General features: G+C 35.8%; 1 protein-coding gene and 1 non-coding gene across 3 annotated transcripts; one reads left to right on the top strand and one right to left on the bottom strand.

Annotated features, from left to right (window-relative positions):
* Positions 1-1792: 1792 nt before the first annotated feature.
* LOC107830525 (putative protein phosphatase 2C 26) lies at positions 1793-6842 on the bottom strand. Of its 2 annotated transcripts, none has more exons than XR_001658169.2 (11): positions 6550-6842; positions 6058-6109; positions 5398-5477; positions 3413-3497; positions 3216-3286; positions 3035-3111; positions 2852-2949; positions 2577-2700; positions 2407-2484; positions 2246-2294; positions 1793-2152 (listed from the first exon to the last, which is right to left on the bottom strand). XR_001658169.2 is itself a non-coding variant. In XM_016658118.2 (11 exons), the coding sequence occupies exons 1-11, from the start codon at positions 6699-6701 to the stop codon at positions 2100-2102; spliced, it is 924 nt and encodes a 307-aa protein (XP_016513604.2). In that variant the 5' UTR covers positions 6702-6842; the 3' UTR covers positions 1793-2099. The 2 variants fall into 2 exon arrangements, 1 of the variants encoding a protein (XP_016513604.2); XM_016658118.2 differs by having other exon boundaries at positions 2407-2489.
* Positions 6843-8717: 1875 nt separating this feature from the next.
* Positions 8718-8788, top strand: TRNAG-GCC (transfer RNA glycine (anticodon GCC)). The gene has a single exon. It is a non-coding gene; the product is annotated as a tRNA-Gly (tRNA).
* The last annotated feature ends 5302 nt before the right edge of the window (positions 8789-14090 follow it).

The following is a 14090-nucleotide window of genomic DNA, read 5'->3' as shown; positions in this document are numbered from 1 at the left end:
GTCAAAACTCTGTATTTGTCAAAAGAAATCCATTAAAAATATATAAATTATTAACTTAGAATCGAGTAACTTAAATTTCGAACCCATTAGCTTTAAATCATGGCTCCGCCTCTGTATATATACATAATTTTTTTAATCTAGCTACATAGTAATTTTCCGATGAAGATGTATCAATTAGCCTAAGGTGACTCCGTCACTGCACACTATAGTACTCAATTCAAGTGCACTCCAATGATTAAACTAGTCCATTGAGGAGGACCACAGTGGCAAATGGGCGGGTTGGACTGAAATTAGGCGGGTCAAAAATGGCTGACTAATAAATGGGTTATTGCCCAATCCTACCCAAATGTTACTTGGGCTGAAATGAGTTGGATCAAAATAGGTTAATCAATGGGTTATAGCCCAACCCGCCCAACTTGACCCATTATTTTTACTATATGAATATCCTTTTGTTATGGCCAAAGCCATTGCTTCCAACAATCTGCATGGAGCCAACCGTTGGAGGGGATAATGACAAATCCTCAATTTTATCTAGACATGGTCTCTGTTGTGTCATGAACGGCAAGTTATTATTTTTTTCTTGTAAGACAACAAATGCCATGAGAAATCTTTACTCTCTTCATATCTATTCTCTTTTATTTAAAATTTTCTTTTTGTAAGACACCATCAAACGCTCTTTCTGTATCTAAAATCACAACTAATTTGATTTTTAAATATTGTAGTATTGAGCTTGTTAATTATTGCCATTGATTAAAAGAATAAAATTTTTAGAGAATCATTTAATTTGTATGGTAAATTCTTACGACAATACTAATTCAATCTCGAACTGAATTTTCATTTCCAGTTGTATTTGATTTTAAGTCAAACTAATATTTTACTTTTTAAGGATGAAACATTTCAAAGATAATAATCATATGAGATATATTTTTCCACTTTTAAAATTAAATTAATCCGATTTTATTTTTAAATATTCGAAAGAGTATGATTTATTTGATTTATAAATATATAAAAGAACAAACAAAATAATTCTATTTCATCATGAGATTATAAATTAAAGTCCACCATTCTGGACAAGGAAATACTCCTTTTATTTAATTGAGCATCGGTGGAGGTTCGCATATGTCTAGCTTCAAGAGAGAATCTTAGGCACTCACATGGGTTAATTTGGTCTAGTGATTTTTCATGGGTTACTTTGGGCATAGCCCAAATCAGTCCAGTCCATCAACAAAATCACTCTAGCCCAAACCCATTAATACTTGGGCGGGTTATATGGGTTTGGGTCAATTTTGCCACCCCTGGAGGACCAACACAGTGACAGAGTCACCCTTTTACAAGAAGTGTCATTCCCTTCATTGAAAACCTTCAATATGCATATATAATAGATCTATACCGCTTGAATATAAGGCGACATAAACATCAATTTGGGATGAAAAGTAAAGCTTTAGACCTCTACAACTCCATGCCCCTGACCCAAACTCACATACAAGTTGAGTTGTGATAATAGACTGACTTTGCTTAAATAAGATCCTGTGTGTACCATTGATAGTCTGAAAGAGGTGGCCAAAAGTCTAAACAGTATCATCCTTCTTGTGTTAGTGACACATCTAATGGTTAAGCAAAACTAACTCGGTTAAAACCAATTGTTTTCTCCTGCTGCATCCAATATATTTCTCATTTAGTTATGCCCTATATGTTACAGAAAATAAAAAAATCATAAGAAAATACTAAACTCCATCTAGGAAACACAGGTAGCTGTTACTATATGATGATTGACCTTTCAATGGAGACTGTAGGTGTTAAACAAGTTAGTAAGCTTTTCATGGTTGTACATTTGAACAATGCAGGATTTAAGTCGTCTCAAATGTCATACAGATTTTTAGAGCCAAAATATTGTCTTACGATTGACACCTTGAAATAACACAATACAGAAACGATCACTGAGTGTTGTTTGAAGCTGTTCTCTTCTTACCTCATCTTTTAGCTCGTACTCCAGAACACCATCCAATTGCCCCAATAGCACCAAAGATATGACTTGTCCACGAGCTTCTCTTTTTTTAAAAATAAATAAATGAATATCGGTGATGTCTAGGCCAACTTGCTCACGAGCTTTTCACCTTTCCAACAATGACGGTAATATCATCGAGCTTTCCTCCTGTTCAAGGTTAAAGGAAAAAATCTTGTCAAGCATGTCATCAAGAAAATAAACAGAAATAAAAGGCTCGAAAGAGATTCCTTCTAATCATGCCTGTTAACTTCATTCCAAACACTTTCTTCCACCAAGGAACATCAAATCCCTGCTAGTCAAAGGGACGTAATAAATAGCTAAATAAATAAATATCATCTTGATCCGTGAAAGACATTGCTTTCGAAGACAATCTATATCCCGAATCAGATTGAAAATTTTACCCTTTCTCTAGCCTCGAGTGAATAGGGGGAGTCAAATTTGATATCCACAGAATGGTTCTTCGCCAATTCAGCCAATGCCTTTGCTAACATTGATACCAAACCACTAAGAATACCACAGAAATGAGGTCACCAGTTCTGAGCAGAAGTTAGATAAAGCAGAAAACAAGTACCAGCATTAGAGACATTATCATGTGTGGTCATAACTGAAACTATCTCTTGGTCGAAAACATTATCAAAGAGGCCATCTGAGCCCATTATAATTGTGTCTCCCTCTTTCAAATCCACACTGCTAATCTGTAAAAAAACATACACAGAGAGACAGAACAGAGAGCATTGCTTACTCTAAGAGTCAAACATAACATCACGAAATTTCTATGGTGTAGCAGCAGAAGCCTAGAAAGATATTGAAGTGTAATATGATTCACCCGTATATAACTTTCCATACTATGGCATCAAGGTACGTTTGAGTAACAGCCTCTGAGCTCAACTGGTATGGGCAGTCAAAATAATGTTCTTGTGGGAAAGTGGAGAAAATCATCTGACCTATGTCCAAATAGATAATAATGACATCACATTAATTTGTAAATTTAGAAAGTTAAAGGCACAAAAGAAAATTATGACCTTGTACCTTTACGAACAATCCGTAGTCCACAATCCCCAACACTGGCTATCTTCAAAATTCCATTCTCGAACATAGCAACAATTCTATGTGCCAGATATAAACGACAGTCAATGATGATAACTAAGCCCCTCAATCTGGATGACTATCAATGATTAAGAAGAATGGTGCTGAAGATAAAGGAACCTACGCCGTAGCTGAACCAATAGATGATGTAGCAGCATGTGCTCCCTTTATGAGAATCTGCGGATCATACTTGGCCTGCCATATTTGGTAACTAACGCTAGGTAAATTTCTTGAAAGGAAACCCAGGTCATTATCGGTTAATATGACTCAATGATGAAACTAACTTAAAATTAGGATGGTTTGTCTCTACAACATTGGTACCTCCTCCTTATTCCCTACCAAAGAAGAAACATTAGCCATCAATTCCCTGGAGAATAATGCAGGATCCACATTCTTTTCAGCCCAACTGTCAGGAACATTTGATGAAGAAAACACAAGTCAGATATTTACGCAACTCCGAGCCATATCAATATATTATCAGTTGGAAATAATGCCAAAGGAGACATATAGAAATTTAAGTTCTGCATTCAGTGATATGAGGAGTTAAATTTTTTGATTGCCGAGCGAAAGCTATCGTAACAGTCAAAAACATAATAATGCCTCATTAGCTGACAAGGTTAGCCCTGAGAGTTTGTTAATTTTATTTAATCCCATAATCCTGTCTGGAGAACTCCATGTATGCATTAGTGTTGTATATGATGAGAACTCCATGTATGCATAAGTTTTGTATATGTGTGTAATTCTAAAAAGTGCGGGATGAAATTTCAATCTCCCCACTCAGAATTAGAAATAATAATGTTTGGGAAGCCGGATCCCCTGCTTCCAGTTTATGGTTTTCCTACTCCAATCAAGTTGTAGTTTCAATCTCGATACAAAATAAACAGGAACCTGATGGTATTATTTAAAAGATTCAACTTAAGAAATATTGTATGATAACATTCATCTTTATATATCAAATAGAGCACAGATGATCTGAAGCGACTAATTTTGTCAATCATGTATCATTCTAAAGACTAACACATGAAAGTGCACAATCAAATAAAACACAAGAGGAAAACAAAGGTAAACAAACAGCATGTTGCAATTGTTCATGCCATGTCGTAGAATATACGAAACATCTTAAAAGTTGGCTTCTACCATTCAATGGTTCTGTAAAGTTTATGGCCACGTCTGAGGAAAAATATTGCCTTGTCACATCACCTAAACTCCTTATTCATGATCATGGAAGAAATGAGAGCATGATTTCAGGTGTCTTGAATGGAGGGCACTACGCAGACATATCAAGAAACTAGTAAACTTAAATGCTTTAGGCAACGTGTCTATGAGATGATCCTAGGAATACGACATGCTTCCCAAGCCCTTCCTTAGCAAGAAAAAAGAAAGTGTGGTATCACTAGGCAGTGGAAGATGCTCCAAAGGCAGAGCTTGAGATTCAATATCTTTCAAATAAGATAATAGCTCAATCTTGCAGAGTGAAGAGATAATTTTTCTTAAGGTGATCGAGGTCTTAGTATGAACCTTTCCCCATTTTTTCCGCTTTCCTCCTGCCACCTCCTTAAGAAACTAAAGAAGGAACATAAGAAAATAACTTGAGAGAGGTCCTGCATCTGGTTCTGCCTTGAAGCAGACAGCAGCTCATTTCCTAATTAGTTCGCGATTGAGGCATAGATGTACAGTTAACTGATATATTGATTGATTGTTAAGGGACACTAAATACCATGTTATATTTTCTTATCGCTTCCTAAGATGAAAGTTTATACTTGCGCTTACCTCTTATAAGTTGCAGCTTCTACTAATCCTGTTGATTTAATTTAGCAGTAGCATGTGGTTATAGGGATCACCAAATAGGAGTGTGTTAAGTCCTAATCCTCGAGAACGGTAACCAGAAATAAGTCCAGAATACCAGAACGTTAACTGTCCCATGTCTAACTTTTACTAAGAACAAATTCCAAACTAATATGTTTACAAAGTTCTTACTCCTTTTGTCCAAAAAGATTGACGGGTTTGGAGTATCAAAGTTAAAACATATAATTTTTGCATAAAATTCCCTACTGCTGCCTCCTGTAGTACCAGATTTATGACTCATAAATCACAATTTTTACAATTAAAGTACTTGAATTTATGATAAAAAGTTACAGTCAAAGAAAGAACTACTTTCAAATAATAGCAGTGCCATATAAAATGAGATAGAGGAAGTACGTCCCTTCACCTTCGGGGACATTCGATAAAGTCAACAAACAAAACAACTATGCTTTAACGGAAGGAGAAAGGCCATCTTCAAAAGAGAATGTAATAAAGCATCTCACCCAGAGACACCATCAGCTACAGCAATCACTCTCCCATTATCACTGCTCACAAAGAATGCATCTTCTCCACCTTTTTCAACCTTCAAAACATAAACATTCAACACAGCCAATGGTGGTTGGTAGATGTAGAGTTAACTGTTAACGCAATACTCCCTTTGTTTCACTTATGAGACATTTTCATTTTTAGCATGTTTAAGAAAAAAGACACATTTCTATATTTGAAAACTCTTTAACTATAAACTTCCGGTTTTACACGCTTATAGCCATAGAAATGTACACTCGTTTTAAGATTACAAGTTCTAAGGTTACTTTTGATGCCAAAAGTCATTATTTTCTTCCTTAAACTCCATCTAGAAAACGTAGTCATATGAAATGAAAGGGAGGAGGTAGTAGTATTGAATTCACAAGCGGATGCAGCCTCATTTACTGGGTTCAACTTTCGGCAGGGAATATAAATATATGTAGAAAATACTAAAATTCGACAAATATTAAATATTGGATCCATATTTTCAAGTCCAATAAATTCCATGGTAAGAACTTAAAAGTTGAACCACCCAATCGAAATTCTGGATAAGCCTCAGCTAGTGATATCGCCAAACAAAGAGAAAATTACAGAACTAAAAGAGCCATTTTAAAAGATCAATACGCATGACTACTTGCCTTGTTGGGATGTGGAATTAGGTAAGTTCCAACACATAATGACACCTCTTGCCTGCAAATAACAAATAGAGGCGGATACACCATAACCATCAATTCTTCGAGACAACGAGATACGAACTAAGATGAATATACAATTTTTCTAAAGAGTTTAAGTTCTATCCACTGACGAGACAAAATATATTTACACAATCAGGTCACTTAAAAGCTAATAGCAGATAACTCTATTTAATAGCATTAATTGATAGCTTGGAATAATTGTTCAGTAACGCGCTATAACAGGTTAAATTACACTGATGGCGTAAAAAATCTATTACACAGTAAGTTTATCCAACTTAAATCATTTCTAAAGAATTTGACTAGCATATAATTTAAGCCAAAGGCAGTAATAGTACCACACTTGCTAGCAGAAACTACATTCGCTACTGAAATACATAAGATTACAGGTTAAATAAGCAAAATATTGAAACTATTTTAAGTTTTTTTCTTATTTACCGAGTAGGAGCAGAATCCGATGAAGCACAAGGAAGAAAGCTCGGCTTCTTTGTGACAGAAATTGAGCTAAATTTTTGAGAATTGATTGAATTAGCTGAATAGAGGAAGTGGTGAGGACGAGAAACAGAAGGCCTGAAAATGGAAATCGCCATTTTTCCCGCTTTCTCCAAGCTCTATACTGTGACAACTTTAGGCTAACAGTTAAAAAATCGCACAGCTCGGATTTCGCCGGGATGTGGGTACGTCATTTGGCCACGTAACGGGGTGCTTTCTGCTTTGTGCTTTGTTGTGTTGTACTCCAGTATTATTATTTGGGTAGATTTATATACAATTTATCAATTATATATAAATTAGTATTAATTTTATATTAGGAATTAAATAGGTAATAAGTGACTCTCTCGTAGTCTCTCTCTTTCTCTCCTTCTTTTTTTATTCCCCAATTTTTCTTTCTTTGTTTTTTTTCTGCTTTTTATCCTCTGTTTTTATCAATGAATTTCAATTGTTTTAATATAAAGTTGTAACTTAGCAATTTCAATTCATGTTGCACAATTGATACTCGAATTGAAATTGTCAATCAATAAATTACGAAGATGTTTGATTCTCCACCATTGACAACCATTAAAAAATTTCAAAGCTTTAAATTCGAATTTAGGTTTTCAAAAATTATTGTTTGTTTGGATTGAGTGTTGTTTCAAACAATTGTGAATATTCTTTGAAGTTTATATCTCAATTTTAGGGTGTTTGGTAAAGATTAGACTTGATTTTGGCTGAATTTTAGATTGAACCTCGAAGAAGAAGAAGAAGAAGAAGAAGAAGAAGAAGAAGAAGAAGAAGAAGAAGAAGAAGAAGAAGAATACATGACATATAATATAGTTACGAAATTGTATTAAAGTTGTATGTAAATTGTATTCTATTATAATTATATATTTTGTTATTTAAATATTGTATGAAAATTAAAAAATAGTTGTATAATATATGAATCATTGTATGAAATTTGATTTTAAGATATAGATACTATCATTTTACATGAAGTTATTGATATGTATCAAAATTGTATTAAGAGAACAAGTTTTGATTGAAATTTCAGAGAGAAAGAAGAACACACCACATACAAAATATATACAAATCATATACAAAATATATATTGTATACAATTGTATGGAAATTATATTTAAGTTATATGATGTTGTATAGTTTTATTAAAATGCGTAAAAATGATGTATGAAAGTTGTAGATAAGTTGTATACTATATGATTAATTGTGTAAAATTTATTTTTAATTTATATGTTATTGTAGAAGTATCAAATTTATATCGAATACTTATGGGACCTCTTCTCTCCAATTTATAAAAGTTAAGAAAACATCGTCTTTAATTGAATATTTCATTTTTATAAGATTGACTTGGCATTTATTTTTTGTTACAAACTATAAAGGATAAACTTTTCCATATAATTCACTACTTTTTTTTTTTGAATTACCTAAATTTAGTCGAATAATTATGCAAAAAAATATTATTCAATGCATCTTCATACCTCCTTATTCTTCTTCTCAGTACGCAAATATACTAGTTGCTTTCATTTTTCCAGCAACGATTGAGTTACCGCTAATACTGATGCATAACTTTTGGAAAAACCAAGTACTATGCATTTACTGTTTTACCACTTAACAATATTAAACTAAATGAGTTGATACGACAATCGAGTTTGAATGAAAAAATATTTCAAAAGGGTGTAACAACATTCCCTAATTTAAGGCACTAATAATTAATTGTACATGGAGATAGGCGCATAAAATATGGAAAGAGGAGAGGAGAGAAAAAAAAAAAAAGGAAAATGGTGTAACTGAATCCCATAATTTAAGGCATTAATAATGGATTTGTATATACATTGTAAGCAACACTTATTTAAGGTGGGTAATATACAACATTAGAACAATTTTAGTAAATAAGTTTCAAATATTGTACAGAAACAAAAAAATCCCTTATTAATTCCCGTTTAGTATTATTATTACAGCACTAGCAAAAATGATCCCAGGTATAAAATTTCACATTATAATGTTTGAATAGTGATGGATTGCATAAGAATTTTGTATTTTTTTTGGAATGTTTCTGGCCCCTTTCTGTGTAGAAATAAAAGAGATAGATTTAGTATGGACTGTCTAACATCAAAGCACCAGTGGTCTAGTGGTAGAATAGTACCCTGCCACGGTACAGACCCGGGTTCGATTCCCGGCTGGTGCATATATTTTATCTTTTTGCAGTACACAGAAACGACCAGAGCTGTCTTAATGGCCATTACACAAATATAATAGCGGATTGAGATAATCATCAGCCACTGCTTGTATGAACTAAAACTTTGAGCCAGAATTAAAATTTGAACTTTGAGTTAAAAGAAATGTCTTTCTCTTTTGGCTTTATGGTGTAAACTGGAAAATGCAACTTAAGTTGACAGCATGCTAGAACCCCTAGCTCTCTCATTTTCGTGCTTTACATTAGTAAAATAAAACTTTGATTACCTAACCCCAAAAAAAAAGAGGGTTCTGTTTTGACTTCAAGCTCATTATGCTACTGAACAAAGCAATAGAAATCAAGCTAAAAGTAACTACAAAGCGTAGGCCTTAGGGATGTCCTCGGGGTGAAAATAAGCTCAGGCAGTGTATTCAATTTGAACAGCTTTATCCATCCTCTTGATAATGCCAGCAATAACCTGAAACATTGGTATTGAAATCAAGCACTTGGAGAAGTAACAGAAAAAAGAAAAGAGTTGGGAATATTGATTGTTAAAGCGTGTATTTGCATTCTTTCGCACACAATTTGGTAAATTTAGCCAGCCAAGTGATAAAAAAATACTTTTGATGTCCCAAAAAGAAATATTCCAAAACTATGTCTAGATTCATTTTCATACCATTATATTAATGAGTCATTATTATAATAATTATTTTAAATATATTTGTAACAGAAAATTAGTTTAATTTTGAATTCAATTGGGACAAAATAAATCTGATTATTGAATGCTAAACGTTACTTGTAGAAAGAATAATTGTGCATTTGACCGCCTTAGTGGCTTTGAATTTTAACGTTTTTATATTTGAACGTTTGGTAGGCTTTAAAAAGCCTTTATGGATAAGACAATTTTCTTTTCAGATTGTGCATTTCTTTTGCACTATTTATACTTCTTTGTTTTTACATCTTGAGGAGTGAAAAAAGTTTAGACTCTTTTTCCTTTTTCTTTTGTACTGGGTTTTCTTCTCATATATCTTTGTTGTTTCTATTCCTAGTTATACTAAAAGAGCTTGTTGAATCCTGGGGGATACACTCAATAATATTCATCTCAATGTGGGCGAAATATCCTTAAGGACAGTGTCTTTGACACGCCTCAAGCTAAACCTTTTATTCTCCATAATCATCCATTATTTTTTCCAACAATCTTAAGGATATGTTTTACGTTGTTATTATGGAGAATAACATTTCTAATGTTACCGTTGATGCCACTACACGTGCTGCACCAACTATTTCTGTTGTTGTTTCATCACCAATTGTTTATGCTAAACCTTTTCTTGATGTTTCGAAAATTGAGGTTTTTGGTGGAGATAATTTTATGTCACGACCCTAACTCCGAACTCGGTCGTGATGACGCCTCTCGTGAAGACAAGGCCAGCCAGTTCAACCCAACTCAACTTTTAAAGCAGTTAATCAACATGAAAATAGTCTAAACATGATTTAAACAATACTAAATAGCGAAAATATCGATAACAATGCGGAAAGTCCAACCTGACACAGCCCTAACCGGGGTGTCACAAGTCACGAGCATCTAGTAAGGTATAAATACAACTGAAAGTCTGAAGTGTACAAATATAGACTAATGGATGAAGAGAGAGAGAAGCAGTGTTGCGAATGCCAGTAACTACCTTGATAAACTCTGATGACTCTGCCTCCGATCAGCCAAAACCTGCTACCGGGTGTATAAATACCTGAATCTGCACACAAGGTGCAGGGAGTAAAGTGAGTACTCCAACTCAGTGAGTAATAAATATAAATCATGGCTGAAAGCAAGAAAACACGTGAAAACACAAAGCAATCTATACCGAAGCAGTAAAATCACTTAAAACAGTAAATACGTGAAATATCAAGTAAACTTCCTTTTTCAACCAGTAAAACAAGTAATTTGGCAGGTAATTAACAAATAGAAATTCGCCCCTCGGGCAACAACTCAGAACAGTATCAGCCCCTCGGGCTCACTCTCAGAACAGTATCAGCCCCTAAGGCTCACTCGCAGATCACAATGGGTACCCGCGCTCACTGGGGATGTGCAGACTCCGGAGGGGCCCCTTACGGCCCAAGCTCTATATCAAGCCACCTCGTGGCATCATCTCTCGGCACTCGGCCTCACATCACTCGGCACTCGGCCTTACATCACTCAAGCCACCTCGTGGCGTATAAAAGTATCTCAAGTCTTCGGCCTCATATTACTCAGTATATCCTCACATATGGCCCTCGGCCTCACTTAGTCCGAAAATCATCACAAGCCCCTCGGGCATTAGTAAAACAGTAGTTCTCAGCCCAAAACATCATTTAGAAATATCATTTAAGTTTCAAATATGAGTAAAAGTGGCTGAGTTTGTAATACAGTAGATATCAACAGGAGTGAGTTCAAGTACTAAGTCAAAATAGTGAGAAAATAGTGATAAAAATGCTCGGAGGGTTCAAATAGTTGGTACGAAGCCTCGAATATAGCTATCAGCCCAAAACATTATGATAACAAACAAGTTTCAGTCAAATACGCGGTAAAATCATCAGTCGGTACGGACCAAGTCACAATCCCCAATAGTACACGACCCCACGCTCGTCATCAAGCATGTGTCTCACCTCAATATAGCACTACGATGTGCGATCCAGGGTTTCAAACCCTCAGAGCATCATTTATAATCATTACTCACCTTTATCCAGTCCGACTCTAGCCCGTGATGCCTTTGCCTCTCGAATCGGCCTCCGGATGCTCCAAATCTAGCTGAAATCAGTACAAAACCATCAAAATGTGCTAAGGGAACAAAGCCCACTCGAAAATAATCAAATTACCACAAAATTCCCAAAATTGGTCAAATTCGACCCCCGGGCCCACATCTCAAAATTTGACAAAATTCACAAAACTAGAATCCTTATACTCTCACGAGTCTAACCATACGAAAATTATCCAATTCCGATACCATTTGGTCCTTCAAATCATCATTTTACATTTTTGAGACATTTCACATCCCAAATCACGAATTAAATGATGAATTCAATGATAGATTCATGTACTCTAGCCAAATCTGAGTTAGAATCACTTACCCCGATGAATTTCTTGAATAACCTTCGAAAAATCGCCAAAATCCGAATTCTCTAGGTTAAAATATCAAATAAACCTCAAAACATCGTATTTATAGAGTACCCCACAGATTTTCACCTCCGCGGTCCGCACAAAACCAGTACGGTCCGCACAAAAACGACCGCGGCCGCACAGGTTTAGTATTTTGGCCAAAACTTTCACTACAGATGTTTAAATTGCGATATCTTTAACTTTCTGGAAACTAAACACGAATGGATACAACTTTTGCTTTTGAATCATCTCAAAATTCCTTGTAGATCAAAAGATATGAGCTTTCGAAGTAGGACCAGCGGAATGTTCTTCACCGCGGCCACACACCATTTTGTGCGGTCCGCACAGCACCTACCGCAACCGCACTTCATTTTATGCTGTCCGCACAGCCCATACCGCAGCCGCACTTCTTTTTGTGCGGACCGCGCGGGTGGATCCGAGGCCTGCAACTCTTTTGGACCTGCTACAACTATGATTTTCGGCCTAAAACATCCCGAAACCTACCCGGAACTCCCAGAACTTCAAACCAATTGTACCAACACATCCCATGATATCGTTCAAACTTGTTCAAAACTTCGGAACGCTCACAACAACATCAACCACCAATTTAACATAGGATTCAAGCCTAAGAACTCTTAAATTATGCTTTCAATCAAAAAGTCTAACAAATCTCGTCCGAATGACCTGAAATTTTGCACACACATCCCAAATGACACAATGAAACTACTGCAACTCTCAGAATTCCATTCAGACCCCTATATCAAAATCTCACCTATCAACCGGAAAGTGCCGAAATCTCAATTTCGCCAATCCAAGCCCAAACCTTCCACTGACTTCCAAAATGCATTCTGATCACGCTCCTAAGTACCAAATCACCTAACGGAGCCAAACAAACCATAAAAATTCCAATCCGAAACCAAATACAAACAAGTCAAATCTTGGTCAAACCTTTCAAATTTTTAAGCTTTCAACTAAGACTATTCCTCCAAATTCATTCTGATTAACCTGAAACTCAACACCAACGATTTACATAAGTCATAATACACCACACGGGGCAAGTCATGCCCGAGAACTGGCGAGCGAAGTGCAAAAGCTCAAAACGACCGGTCGGGTCGTTACATCCTCCCCCACTTAAACACACGTTCGTCCTCAAACGTGCCCAGAGTTGTTCCAGAAGCCAACCAATTACTGAATCACTTTACCATGCATATACCCGGGGGTGATCCCACGTCACCCTATCTCACATAGGTCCGATAACACAAAGTAATTAAAATTTCACAACCCAATCTAACCCATAAGCCTTAGAACCACATTTCTACTTCTGAAATCATTCACAAGATCAGAATCTCACATCTATATTCAGAATAAGCCCGGACAAGTTGTAATCACCCATACTTGCAAATATCAGGTGCAATCACTTGATATACCACATGAATTAAACACTCTTAGTGATAACTTCTAATTTCAACAGCTGCACATAATGCCCGAATACCGATAGAAAAACTCTTATAAACTAAAGTCTCACCCCAACACTTTCATATACTGCCAATGATCACTAAAATACATAGTAAGCCATAACCATTTCCCAGATCAACCATTCATGAAGCCACTTCTCCTTTGGGAAATACCATAGCAAATTTCTGAGCCGAACCACGATATTATCCTTCCAACATGCTGAAACCGAATCCGTTCGTATTTATTAATAATCCCAACGATCTCCTTTAATCCAACACATTACTCTGGTGACATGACACATCAATACAGGCCTAAGCCATAACTTGTACGATACACGTACTAATATGCAACAGTCCGAACATACTCAAATCATGAAAATGACTCAAATGAAAGAGCTGTACCTCAAGCTCACCCGTACCACCAAAGCACAAGGCTGAGAACCCGTCTCACATCATAGGAACAAAACACACGAATCTAAACTGCAAGGTCATACCTCCACATAACTTCGCTACGATGTGTGATCCTATCCAATACTGCTCCACATGAACCACCTTAAGTCACACTGCTCGAAATTGACAACCGCGCACAGTTCGATGTCTGGAACCAAAGAAAGTCATCATACCCATGGTGGAGCAAATAACATATACCATACTAACCCGAAAGGACATAACTGATACGCCATTCACCAAGCAATACCCAATCACTCTTCCCGCTCGACTTCCACTATGAAAC

This window comes from Nicotiana tabacum, chromosome 3 (assembly GCF_000715075.1).
Source record: "Nicotiana tabacum cultivar K326 chromosome 3, ASM71507v2, whole genome shotgun sequence".
NCBI classification, from domain to species: domain Eukaryota; kingdom Viridiplantae; phylum Streptophyta; class Magnoliopsida; order Solanales; family Solanaceae; genus Nicotiana; species Nicotiana tabacum.
Note: the sequence above shows the minus strand (reverse complement) of the source record. Positions and strands in the feature narration are given on the sequence as shown.

What these genes read in the sequence shown, in the direction of transcription:
- LOC107830525 (XM_016658118.2), bottom strand. Translation starts at nt 6,701, where the DNA reads ATGGCGATTTCCATTTTCAGGCCTTCTGTTTCTCGTCCTCACCACTTC. An exon ending in CACTCGAGGCTAGAGAAAGG is followed by an intron (nt 2,295 to 2,406) that starts GTAAAATTTTCA and finishes TTTGACTAGCAG; the next exon opens with GGATTTGATGTTCCTTGGTG. An exon ending in GTTTGGAATGAAGTTAACAG is followed by an intron (nt 2,153 to 2,245) that starts GCATGATTAGAA and finishes AACCTTGAACAG; the next exon opens with GAGGAAAGCTCGATGATATT.